The sequence below is a fragment of the Hemicordylus capensis genome, chromosome 2, assembly GCF_027244095.1.
Source record: "Hemicordylus capensis ecotype Gifberg chromosome 2, rHemCap1.1.pri, whole genome shotgun sequence".
Lineage (NCBI taxonomy): Eukaryota > Metazoa > Chordata > Lepidosauria > Squamata > Cordylidae > Hemicordylus > Hemicordylus capensis.
In genome coordinates, this window is record NC_069658.1 from 245,158,699 (window position 1) to 245,169,609 (window position 10,911).

General features: G+C 45.5%; 1 protein-coding gene across 5 annotated transcripts; it reads left to right on the forward strand.

Moving 5' to 3' along the window:
- The first annotated feature begins 342 nt into the window (after positions 1-342).
- Positions 343-9,177, forward strand: LOC128342692 (zinc finger protein 501-like). 5 transcript variants are annotated; one of them, XM_053290418.1, is made up of 5 exons: positions 444-546; positions 979-1,151; positions 3,014-3,186; positions 5,893-6,018; positions 7,543-9,177. In XM_053290418.1, exons 4-5 carry the CDS (start codon positions 5,898-5,900, stop codon positions 8,244-8,246), a joined length of 825 nt encoding a protein of 274 aa, XP_053146393.1. In that variant the 5' UTR covers positions 444-546; positions 979-1,151; positions 3,014-3,186; positions 5,893-5,897; the 3' UTR covers positions 8,247-9,177. The 5 variants fall into 5 exon arrangements, with proteins under 5 accessions (XP_053146390.1, XP_053146392.1, XP_053146393.1 ...); XM_053290415.1 differs by lacking the exon at positions 3,014-3,186 and having other exon boundaries at positions 343-458; XM_053290417.1 differs by lacking the exon at positions 3,014-3,186 and having other exon boundaries at positions 432-470.
- Positions 9,178-10,911: the final 1,734 nt, after the last annotated feature.

The following is a 10,911-nucleotide window of genomic DNA, read 5'->3' on the forward strand; positions in this document are numbered from 1 at the left end:
AGGTGATCCTCTTAAACATGCCTCATCGGGAATCAGTGCTTCTGAGGTTCCATTCATTTTTTTAAAATGCAGATTGCATAATATAAGTTTTTGGTGTTTTTTTAAATGTAAACTGCCCTGAGCCATTTTTGGAAGGGCAGTATATAAATCAAATAAAATTTAAATAAATAAAAGGTAGCTTTTTGCCTGGTTACTAGTGTAACTGGTTCTTATGGCTCTTGCTAGCTGAAAAACAAACTTAACAGGAGACATCAGCAAGAGACACTGTGCTAGACTGAATAGGGACAGTTACTTTCTCCCTGCTAAACAGAAGTGAACCACTAATTTTAACAGGTGCCTCCTTGATCAATGGGCAGAGAGAAGTACTTAAGCAGGTCAGGTGAAGCTTTTCATCTCATGAAGATGAAGATAAAAGACAGGAAAAGCTTCCCTGCTCAGTTTCTCTGGACCTTGAAAAAGTAAGAGCTCTGGTGTGTAAATCTTCCTGTCCTGTGCTTCTTCCCTTCTATTGTCTTTTTTCAAGCCGCAGAGTAAGCAGTTGAAGAGGTAGGTGAAGAGTATAGGCTTTTAGCCCCAGGGATTCCCAGCAATCTCAGTGAGATCTCGTGCAGTCTTCTCTATCTTATTTTCATGGGAACAGGTCTTTGGGTTCCTCAGCTTCATTTAGTTAAGTATTTCAAGAGGAAAACTTTATGAGGTCACCTTAGATTAGATGTGGCCTACCAAATCACCACCTTTCTTCCTAGGCCCGATGCAGAAAAAAACACAATGGTTTGGGGATTTATGTTTGTTTGTGCAACCTGCTATCATGAATCCTCCAACTTTCATGGGGCTTCTAACAACATGTGTGTGGCGGAGGGGAGGGGTATCTCTCCAAAGAGCCTTGAGGATTTTTCATTGTAAGGTTTATGTTGCATTGCAGCTCTTCACTTTCTCCTAGAACTCTCGTTCTGCCCTAATATCTCTCTGCTGTTACAGCTGGATTTGGATGTGAGAGTCTCCTAGACTCCATGACAAAGGCAGCTGTGCACAGAAAGCAAGCAGCAAGAGGACAACAAGATCATCAGTCCTGGACCTAAAGCTTTTGGAAACCTGCCCCACCCACCCCGACCTCTGCGCATAGACCGTGACTCCTGCAGTATTTCTAACAGGTGGGTTCTTAAGGGCAGAAATGGCAACTACACTCACAAGAATGTAAAAATGCTATACTTGTGCAAATATGCATTAACAGAAACATTTCCATCTGCAACTTAACATATCCCCATCCCACACATCTCTCTTCCCCCCCCCCACCCTTCAGTATCTTAAGCAGAGGTCACGCTCGGCTGCTTGGTACAGAATGGGTGGGCAGTGTGGTGACCATACACCCCGGGACAGACTAAAGATGATTTGGGGAGAGCCCAGAGGGTGTGTGAGCACCTGGACATCTGCTCAGAAGTCTTGGGGGAAGAGCACCTCTGGGTCAACCACTTGGGAAAGTCAGGGAATGTTCTGAAGTTCCACTGAGGAAGCTTACAGGCTCCTCAGCATCTTCAAAATAAATGGGGTGGTTTTGATATTACATTACTCCTGAGTAGTAATATTCAGTAACTTCATCTGGATGTCAGCCAACATGGCTAAGAGCATTCACTCAGGAGGAAAACCACATGAATCCCTCTGGGGAATTGCTTCCTTTAACCTAAATGCTCCTCACCCATAGGAGAAGCAGCTCTTCAGAACAATCCTATAAATGTGGGAGGAGAGTCCTTACCCGTTCAAGTTTACCTTTTGGGCATCAGTCCTTGTGGAGATGAAAGAAATGTTCCTTGTGCTCAAGCACTGAGGGAAATGTTTCTCTAATCCTGGAACCTTCTAGACTTGGGAGGATGTGAGGGGAAAGGTACACCTCATAGAGGTGTACATAAATCTCCTGTGAGCCTTGTTTCAGCAGGGGTAAACCTGCAGGAGTAGCTGCTCAGGATCTCTCTGTGCTATTGGGACTGTTTCACAGTGCTTGACTAAGGTTTTGGGCTCTTGTGTTGAGTTGGCTTGACTCCAGGGGAACAGACCACCACAGTATTGATTTGAGCAAAGTTTGGTCTGGAAATAATGAGAATTAAGTGCCCTCAGGTCAGTGTCAACTCTTAGGGACCACATACATTCTCTCCAGGATGCTCTGTCATAAACTTGGCCTTTAAGGTCTCTCAGTGGATAAATTGGGGTACAGGGAAAATAAGAATAGGTTAGGTAGGGAATAAAATCTTAACTAGTGGTATTACCAAGAATCTCACTTAGAGGAATTTTAGCTAAAGGTCTGAATTATCAATGAATCAGTTTAAGGCTGACTGGAGAAAGGACTAAAATTAAGGCTTAAAATGGGAAGGGAAGTGGCCAAGGAGGCTTAAAGTGATAGCAAGCTTGTAAATGGACTGACTAGTAAGGATAGTCAAGTAGGCTCGAGTTCTAACCAAACTGGGCATTGCATTGGCAATACCAGTTTGGGTTCGAACCAATTGATCCTAATTCGGTTCGAATTGGTTCAAAGGCTAAAGCATCCATGTAAGATGCTATCCTCCAATTTTTTTTGTCACTTGTATTGCTTGACTTCATTTGCTAAGCTCATGCTTCCTTGATTGGCCAGATGGGTCTTACTCTGCAGTGGTGCCACTCCTTGAGAACTGGCACCCTATTGGCCAGAGGGAAGGGCAAAGGTGGGGGCTCCAAAAGGAGGGAGTTTCAAATTTTATTTCAAGGCAAGCCTCTGGTCCTGCAAAATCATTCTTGCTGAAGTCCTCCTTGGCTTGTTGAGCTGAGGGCTGCTGCTTGCTGGTGAGGGTCTGCCTGCAGACTTGTGCTGTGTGTGTTCCCTTCAGTTCCCCTCTGCCTGCCTGCCTGTTTTTTGCCTCACTCCTCCATCCCTCCCTGCTTTAACGTTCCCCTTGCCCTGGTGTGTTTTGTGTGCTTCTCCTGCTGGTTCCCCCTCCACCCCATGAGTGACTGTCTCTGTCCCTCCCCCCCCTTTTGTTTTATTCAGTGTTTAATTTAACTTGTATGGTTGGGTGGACAGCTGGAGAGTTGCTAATTCTGCCCTCCTCCTGCCCCGGCTGTGTGTGTCATCGTGCTGCCAGCCTGCCACTGGTCAGGAAAGCTTGTTTGTTGTTCTTCCCCTGGCCAGTGTGTGGGGCAGAAGATCTTCAGCTCAAGGGGGTAAGTAGTTTCTTTTTGGTGCCCCTTTTGTCCTTGGCTTTTGTTAAATAGGGCCTCCTTTCTGGTTTGTGTTGAGGTAAGTATTTTTCTGTGTCTTTTCAGCAAGTCCCAACAAAAATTGAATTGTGTTACTGTATGAGTTCTCTCAATGAATCCCTAATATGAAGAGTGTGTACATACACACACAGCCCAGAAAATCCACTTTGATAGACTGTTAAGAGTCCAGAAACTAAAGAATTCCTGAAAAAAGTCCCATAAACCTCATCGACCTGGGGCTCACAGGAGAGAGTTGTGGCATGACCTGTTGTGACCCCAAACCCACTTTGGGATGCCCAGGTACACCCCCAAGGGGGGGCTGCTTCATATCCCCATTATTCCCCATGGAAGAAATGCAAAAATTGAGAAAATCCTTCCCCCCCCCAAAAAAAAATCATTAAAAACCAGAGGAGTGTGTGTTTGTTTTATGGTTTGGGTGGTAGTTGGCACCTCTGGATGCATACCACCCACTCTGGTTTGCTTCTCTTAGGTCCTCTTCTTAGGTAATAATGGGCTGGTTCGAGTCCCCATTATACCCTATGTAGAAACCTTTAGAACTGGTTCAAATTCAAACCCAATTTGAATTCAATCCCACTGAACCAGTTGGGGGGAGGGTTTGAACAAAATCAAAACTGTACCTCCGTACCCAGATTTGATGCTGGTTCAAATTCCAACCAAACAAGCCAAGCCAGGTTTGTGTATATCCCTACACACAAGTGAATTTCCTTGCAGGGACAAAACAGAAAGATAGGAAAGAGAGGGGGCAAGTGGTCTAGAGTTTTCACTCGCAAGTTTGAGAATGAATACGTTGTCGGTGTATTTCCATGCAACTCCTGAATCTGGTTCCAATACAGGTTCTGAGACGGGTTCTTCTCTTCTGACCATGTGTTTGGATCAGAGGTACAAGTAGGCAAATTCATGCCTTGGGGGAATGCACAAGTCATGAAACACGTGTGGAACACTGGAATTAATGGTTACATAAATTGGTCAACGGTGGGTACGATCCTAAGCTTATCTGAGAAGCGAGACATCTCTTCCTGTTGCAGAGATGTGTTTTGCTTGAATCTTAATGACTTGGTCCTTGCCAGCTTATTCGTGCTATTGACTGTGGGGTTGGAATGTGCCAAACCTATCTGAGTGACTGCAGAGAAGATCAGCTAAGATAATTCTCTTGCCAGAAGGGAGTTTTACTATTTCCCTTTTTAGAGTGCATTTGACTTGGGGTGTACTTGCTAGCTGTCCCTTCTCTTTGACTGTCAGACAAAAAGAGGTTTTGGGGGGCTGACTCCCTGAAGTCCTTGGTAGTTATGTTACCTTGGGCAGCATTGCCCCATGTTTTACTTGTGCTAAGTGGGCACTGTTTGCCAAATATGGGTATGTACAGAGTTCATTATCCCGTGAGTTCAGGTGTTCAAATGGAGGCCATGAACCCACAGCTCCAAATCACATAGAAGGGTGCAGTTTGCAGCTCCAAAATATGCTGTTTTGGCAATATCTGTATCTGAATCTGGGTACCAAATACAATGACCACTTTTGTACCTTCCTCCTTTTCTTTGCCTTAAAAAAAAAGGGGTGCAAGTGCCCATGATAACCAAGTGCCCACTATATATTGGTGCCCACAATAATCTGCTGGCTGAGGCGCCTGTTTTGCTTCATGGAAGGGCTGACTCTGGCTTGCATTGTTTTGAATCTTTGATGGGACCAGGAAAGGGATCAGGAACTGTAACTTGAAAGGAGATTTTTGTCCAGTACAGAGGGGAAGCTTAAACTGAAGGAGCCACAAAGATGCTAATCAAAGTCCAGTTCCTGAGGTATGAATGCTGAGGTTATGGCCCAAACCATTCCTTCCCAAAGCAGCAGGAAGCTCCAACAATAGATCAAGCCTTTGATTCCTGGCTGAATGGAAAGAGAGTACCTTCTTCCTCTAGGTCCTCCATACCTGTCTCTAGCTTTACTAAACTGAGTACTGGTTTCTCATCCAGGTTGGTAGAATCCTTTTGGAAATCTAGATCAATACATCATTGTAGAATAGAAAAAAATCATAATGAACTAAACAGCTACACTACAGGAGAGCAAACCACAGGGGGCTTCCACTTGTCCAGGTGGGATTGGTCTTCTGGCAAGGATGAGATTTTTGACTATATCGGCATTTCCCAACAGGTGTGCTGCTGGACTGTGGCTGGTGTGCTGCAGTAACTCGCTCCGAGTCTGCTGCACAACTGGGCATCTCAGTCGGGAAGTTGACTTACTCCCTTCTTCACAAGGAGGGACGTGTTGTCCTTGTTGCATTACAGGGCAAGGCAGCTTCAGGAGGGACACAAGGCATAGCTATGAATAGAAATAAGGACTGCATGGGACTAAAGAGGTGCAAGCAAGTGAAAAATAAACTTAAAAGTGTTGTGTTATGCCAGTGCCACTGGGGGGGAGTATATGTTGTGGAGCAGTGTTCCCCTACTTCCCCCATCTATGTATGGCTTGTGATGAGAAAGGTTGGACATACTGGTCTCTACCTATGGCTGTACTCTGGGAACCTACCTGACTGTAACTGGAATCGAGTATCCTCTGTGACCCCCCATCTGACTAACTTCCAGGATCATTTTGGAGGGGCTGATCTGAGGCTCTCTTCCACTTCTTTGTGCTCTTATTGCATTTCTCTCTTTATTCCCAAAGGTGATATGCAGAATGATGCGAGTGAAGACCAATTATATCCATTATCACAAGCAGATGTAGATGAACTATATGAAGACTTTCTAAACGAAACAGATCATGGAGGCTTGGCTAGGAACCTTCCTGAAGGTCAGGAGGCCCCCCAATGAGGAAAAATCATAGAAACTAGCTGGGCTGGGCACCTCTTTCCTCCCATTGCCAGGGCCGTCCTTAGGGTGGGGTGACTGTGGCAATTGCCCCAAGGCCTAGCCGCTTATCTTTCCCCGCAGCCAAGCCGGAGCCCATCTTTTGTGTCTGTGTGTAGCTTAAAAGGCTACCAGGCAAACTGCTAGAGCTCCATCTCTCTTGCCTCTCAGCTGTTTGGCGGGTGGGTGGGGCTTGCAGAGAAGCCTCCATGCAAGCCTCCCTGAAGCCTGAGGCTCAGCAAAGCGGCAGGCAGAGACTGTCCAGCACCAGAGCTCTCTGCAGACTGCCCAGCCCAGCCTTAGTACTGGAGAGATGATGTGATTTCCTTTTTGTGGTTATCTTCCCCCCCCCCCCACTTGAATATGTGGTGCTTCTTGCACATGATGTCACCAACAAACGGGGCATGTTGTGAGAGCTCTCCGGAGCTCATTTCCAGCCAGCGCTTGCTGACTGGCTGTGTTATTTCCTTTCCTCTATCTCCAGCAAAGGAGGGAAAGGAAAATAATGCAGCCAGCCAGAGAAGCTCCAGAGTGCTGGGGCCGGCCCTCTCGTGCTTGTGTCCTGCACCCAAGGCATCTCACGTGGCCCTCTTCACCAGTGGCCCAGATTCCTTGAACCCTACCCTACATGCCTGAAAAGTTGCAGGCCTGCTCCCCCCTCCTCTTACTTGCTTCTTCCAAACAGGGTCAGGGATGGTGCCATAAAGATGGAGTCAGTCAGCCAGTAGCTCCAAGGCTCCCAGCTAATCAGGGGGGCCTGAGCCCCAGGGCCAGGCGCAAATGATTCTGCTCTTCCCGATCACCACAGTTATGTGGAATAATGACTGAATAAGGTTCAGAAGTGGACAGTATTCCACGTAAGCTCATGTTACAGGTGCCACAAGACTCTTGCATTGCAATTGGGAATCCCAGTGAGGAGAGAACAGAGAGCTGGAATTTTGAAGCTGCATAGAAAGCTGCCTTATACTGGGTCAGACTCTTGAGACAGCTAGCTACAGCTGGTCAACACTGACAGGCAGCAGCTCTCCAGAGTTACTGATGGGGTGAATCCCAGCTCTACCTGGAGACTGAGAGAGTTTGGTTTCATTGCCAATTACACAGAATGGGCTGATCTGATATTTTTAGCAAAACAGGAAGCTCCCTTCTATGGATTCAGACCATTGGTCTATCTAGCTCAGTATTATCTACACAGACTGGCAGCGGCTTCTCCAAGGTTGCAGGCAGGAGTCTCTCTCTGCACTGTCTTGGAGATACTGCCAGGGCAGGGAACCTGTTTCATGCAAGCATGCAGGTGCTCTTCCCAGAGCGGCCCCATCCCCTAAGGGGAATATCTCAGTGTCCACATGTATTCTCCCATCCAAGTGCAAAACAGAATGGGCCCTGCTTAGCAAAGGGGACAATTCAAGCTTGTTATGGCAAGACCAGCTCTCCCTTGAGCTCTTATACAGTTTTTCTCTCTTTATTCAAGGAGGTGCTGTGCAGGAGAGTGAAAATGAAGGGGAACCACATGTAATACCCGGAGGAGCCCAGCATGAGATGCCAGCTGTTAGTTCACCCCAGAGGATTCACTTAGGACCAGGATCATATATTTGCCCAGTGTGTGGAAAAAGCTTTACTCGTCGGTCTGACCTTACTAAACATCTAAGAATCCACACAGGGGAAAAACCATATGAATGCTTGGAATGTGGACAAGCATTTAAGGACAGGTCCAACCTTATTAGACATAGAATGATCCACACAGCTGAGAAACCATATGAATGCCCAGTGTGTGCCCAAAGATTCAAACGGAGGGGAAGCCTTATGGTCCATCAAAGTATTCACACAGGGGAAAGACCATATGGATGTCCGGACTGTGAGAAAAAGTTCCGACTCAAGGAAAGCCTTACTGACCACCAAAGAATCCACTCAGGGGAGAAACCATATACATGTGTGGTGTGTGGGAAACGTTTCAGACAGAGGAAAAGTCTTTCTAGACACCAAAGAATCCACAAAGCAGAGGATGAATGCTCAGGAGGTGGAAGGAGCTCCTCCCAGGGAACAATCCCGACTGAAGATCAGAGAGCTTACTGGGCAACACGGACTTATAAATGCTCACACTGTAATGAGAGCTTTGCTGATCCGTTGGGCTTGGAGGAACATAAGAAAACACACAATGGAGAAAGCAGCTCATAACTGCATGTTTGGAAAGAAGTTCCTTAGCAGCTCATGTTATATTTTACATCAAGAAATCCTGGAGAATGCAAGATTACTATCTGAGCACCACAGTGCAGTTAGAAAATCAGATGAAGCCTGCTCTGAGTATGTTGCTTTTCTGTATGTTGGAAAGCATTTGCATGCTGCTGGGCCTTTTTCGATTAGTTGCTGTCTGTGAGGACCTCCCAGCATATACTTCTACAGTCCATTGAAGATTTTAATTTCATGTTTTATCTTGAGAGGTTAAATAGTATTAATCATTTTATTCTTTTATGGAAACACAGAGAGCAGCCTGATACATGAAGCTTGCTTTTTGCTACAGACAGATACACTGCAGCCAATGGTTGACATGCAGAATATTACACCAACACACATGTTAAACAGGAGGAAGGTTTTCTGGCCACCTGCCTTCCTGGGGAAAGCTTTCTGCAGCTTCTGAAAACATATCCCTGAGGGCTGTGTAACTCACAGGGACATGTGTTCCGGACACACAGGCAGCTTCCGAGGGAAAGAGAGTGACACAGAAACATTGCTGGCCTGGGAGTGTGCGTGCACTCAAGATGTGCACACAGTTCCTTATTCTGGATGTCAGCTGATATTTTAAGATCAAAGAATATTCACATGACAAGAAAATGGCCTGAATGTTTAGATTGTAGCAAAGTATTCTGTGATAATCAGGCTGGATTAACATGGAAACCATTCAGGGGGAAAGGAAACCTGAATCTGCATGGAAAAGCAGCCGAGAAGGAAGGGAAATGTATCAAAGACTTCTGTTGTTCCAACTGAAATGTACATGAAGATACCAGCTGCTACTTTTCAGATATTTAACGTAGTTTCTTTTATCACTGCTTCTGTATTGGACTGTATTTACCTTGCTTATTAAAATTTTGTGAACTTTTTGGGTTTTTTATATCATGGTTTTAAATAGTTTCTCTACCAAGACAAGAGGCACTCAAAGTATTTTACATAGAATTAAGAATGAAATGTGGTTCCAGTTGCAGATGGGGAGGTGAACTGGTCTTGTGGTAGCAAGCATGAATTGTCCCCTTGGCTAAGCAGGGTCCACCCTGGCTTGCATTGGAATGGGAGACATGTGTGAGCACTGGGATGAGGCTGCTCTGGGAAGATGCTTGCATGAAGAAGGTTCCAAGTTTCCCTCCTGGCATCTCTAGGTAGGGCTGAGAGAGACTCCTGCTCGTAACCTTGGAGAAGCCACTGCCAGTCAGGGTAGACAATACTGAGGAAATCGTAGAAGGCAGCTTCCTAAGGGCTCACCGTTTAAGATACACTGGGTACGTCAATGGGGCACTTGCCCACTATGACCTACACCTGCGTTAGCCTGCATCTTCTCCGTTCTCTCACTTGGTTAAAAAGCAAGATCCTTTAAAATGTGTTACCAGTAGTTATGCTATACTAAGCAGTAACCTGAAAGCACCTTTGAACACAATTGGTTTGTATGGATGTGGTACTGGTTGCCAGTTGGATAACTGTAATGATATCTTTAGTGACCTAGACTCCATGTGACTGTTCCAGTGTACGGACAAACCTTGGATGCAGGTTGACCATTCTGCCACTCACGGCCATCCAGCACCAGACTTAGTGGAGAAGCTGTAGCTAAACCACAGCATGAGAGACCATGCTAAACTAATGTTAGATTTAATAATAGACAGTTTAGGACCAAGTTACCTGGGAGAACCCCGCCTTCTCCATGATCTCCACTACACATTAAAGCCATCAAGAGAGGTCAGTCTCCAAATGCTGCCAGCTCATCTGACGGCTACTCAGGAGTAGACCTTCTCTGTAGTTGCTCCAGGGTTGTGGAATGCACTCCCTTTAGACATTTAGAGGAGAGTTTGCCCTCTTTTAGAGCCCTTAACATGCTTTTTTAAAAAGCCTGGCTTTTAGTAATTTCTGAATGTTTTAAATTGTTTTTATAGCTGTTTTTATTGTATTTGTGAACCACCCTGATCCTTTGGTGTCAGGTAGTATATAAATTAATGTATCTGTTAAGGGTGTGGCCTTTCCCACCCACCATTTTCTGGCATTTTGGACCTTAAATGAACATGGAAAGTCCATAAACTGAAGGGCTTCTTGTTAAACATATTTGATTACATTTTTGGAAGGCTCTGTCTACAACTCTCATTTGAAACTCAAATTGTGTTACTCAAAGGAGAGTGGGGGGAGGAAGAAATATGATGGTCCATAATCAGTTACTCCACTCCTAACTAACCTTCTTGAAGAGGCTTCCCAACTTTCAGTAAGTGACAGAAAAATATACCCCTCTTTTAGAGAAAGGTGTTTTGAAGTTCTGCTCTCACTACTTTCTTGGTCAGGTGAGACATCATATGTCAATGTGTACTAAAATAGTCCAATGGCCCTTTCCTACCAGAAAATCCCCTTTGGGTGTGTGAGAACACTATCCTTTTAATGTGGATGGAGGTGTAGCTTGGTGGAGGAGCATCTGCCTTGTATACAGGTGGTCCCATCTCAGGTTCAATCTCTTGCATAACCTCCTGGTAGGGCTGTGTAAAACTCTTTTTGCAGGCTTGGACTTGGTTCCAGCAACTGCTAAAAAAGGCAAAGTGTGCCATTACACTATATTTGGAATGACCCCTTCTAGTTTTCACAGGTGCCATCGGTAAAG

Bases quoted from the DNA above. Each gene is read 5' to 3' on its own strand.
- LOC128342692 (XM_053290415.1), top strand. From the start codon at position 5,898: ATGCAGAATGATGCGAGTGAAGACCAATTATATCCATTATCACAAGCA. The intron at 6,019-7,542 runs GTCAGGAGGCCC...TCTTTATTCAAG, and splicing joins GGCTAGGAACCTTCCTGAAG to GAGGTGCTGTGCAGGAGAGT.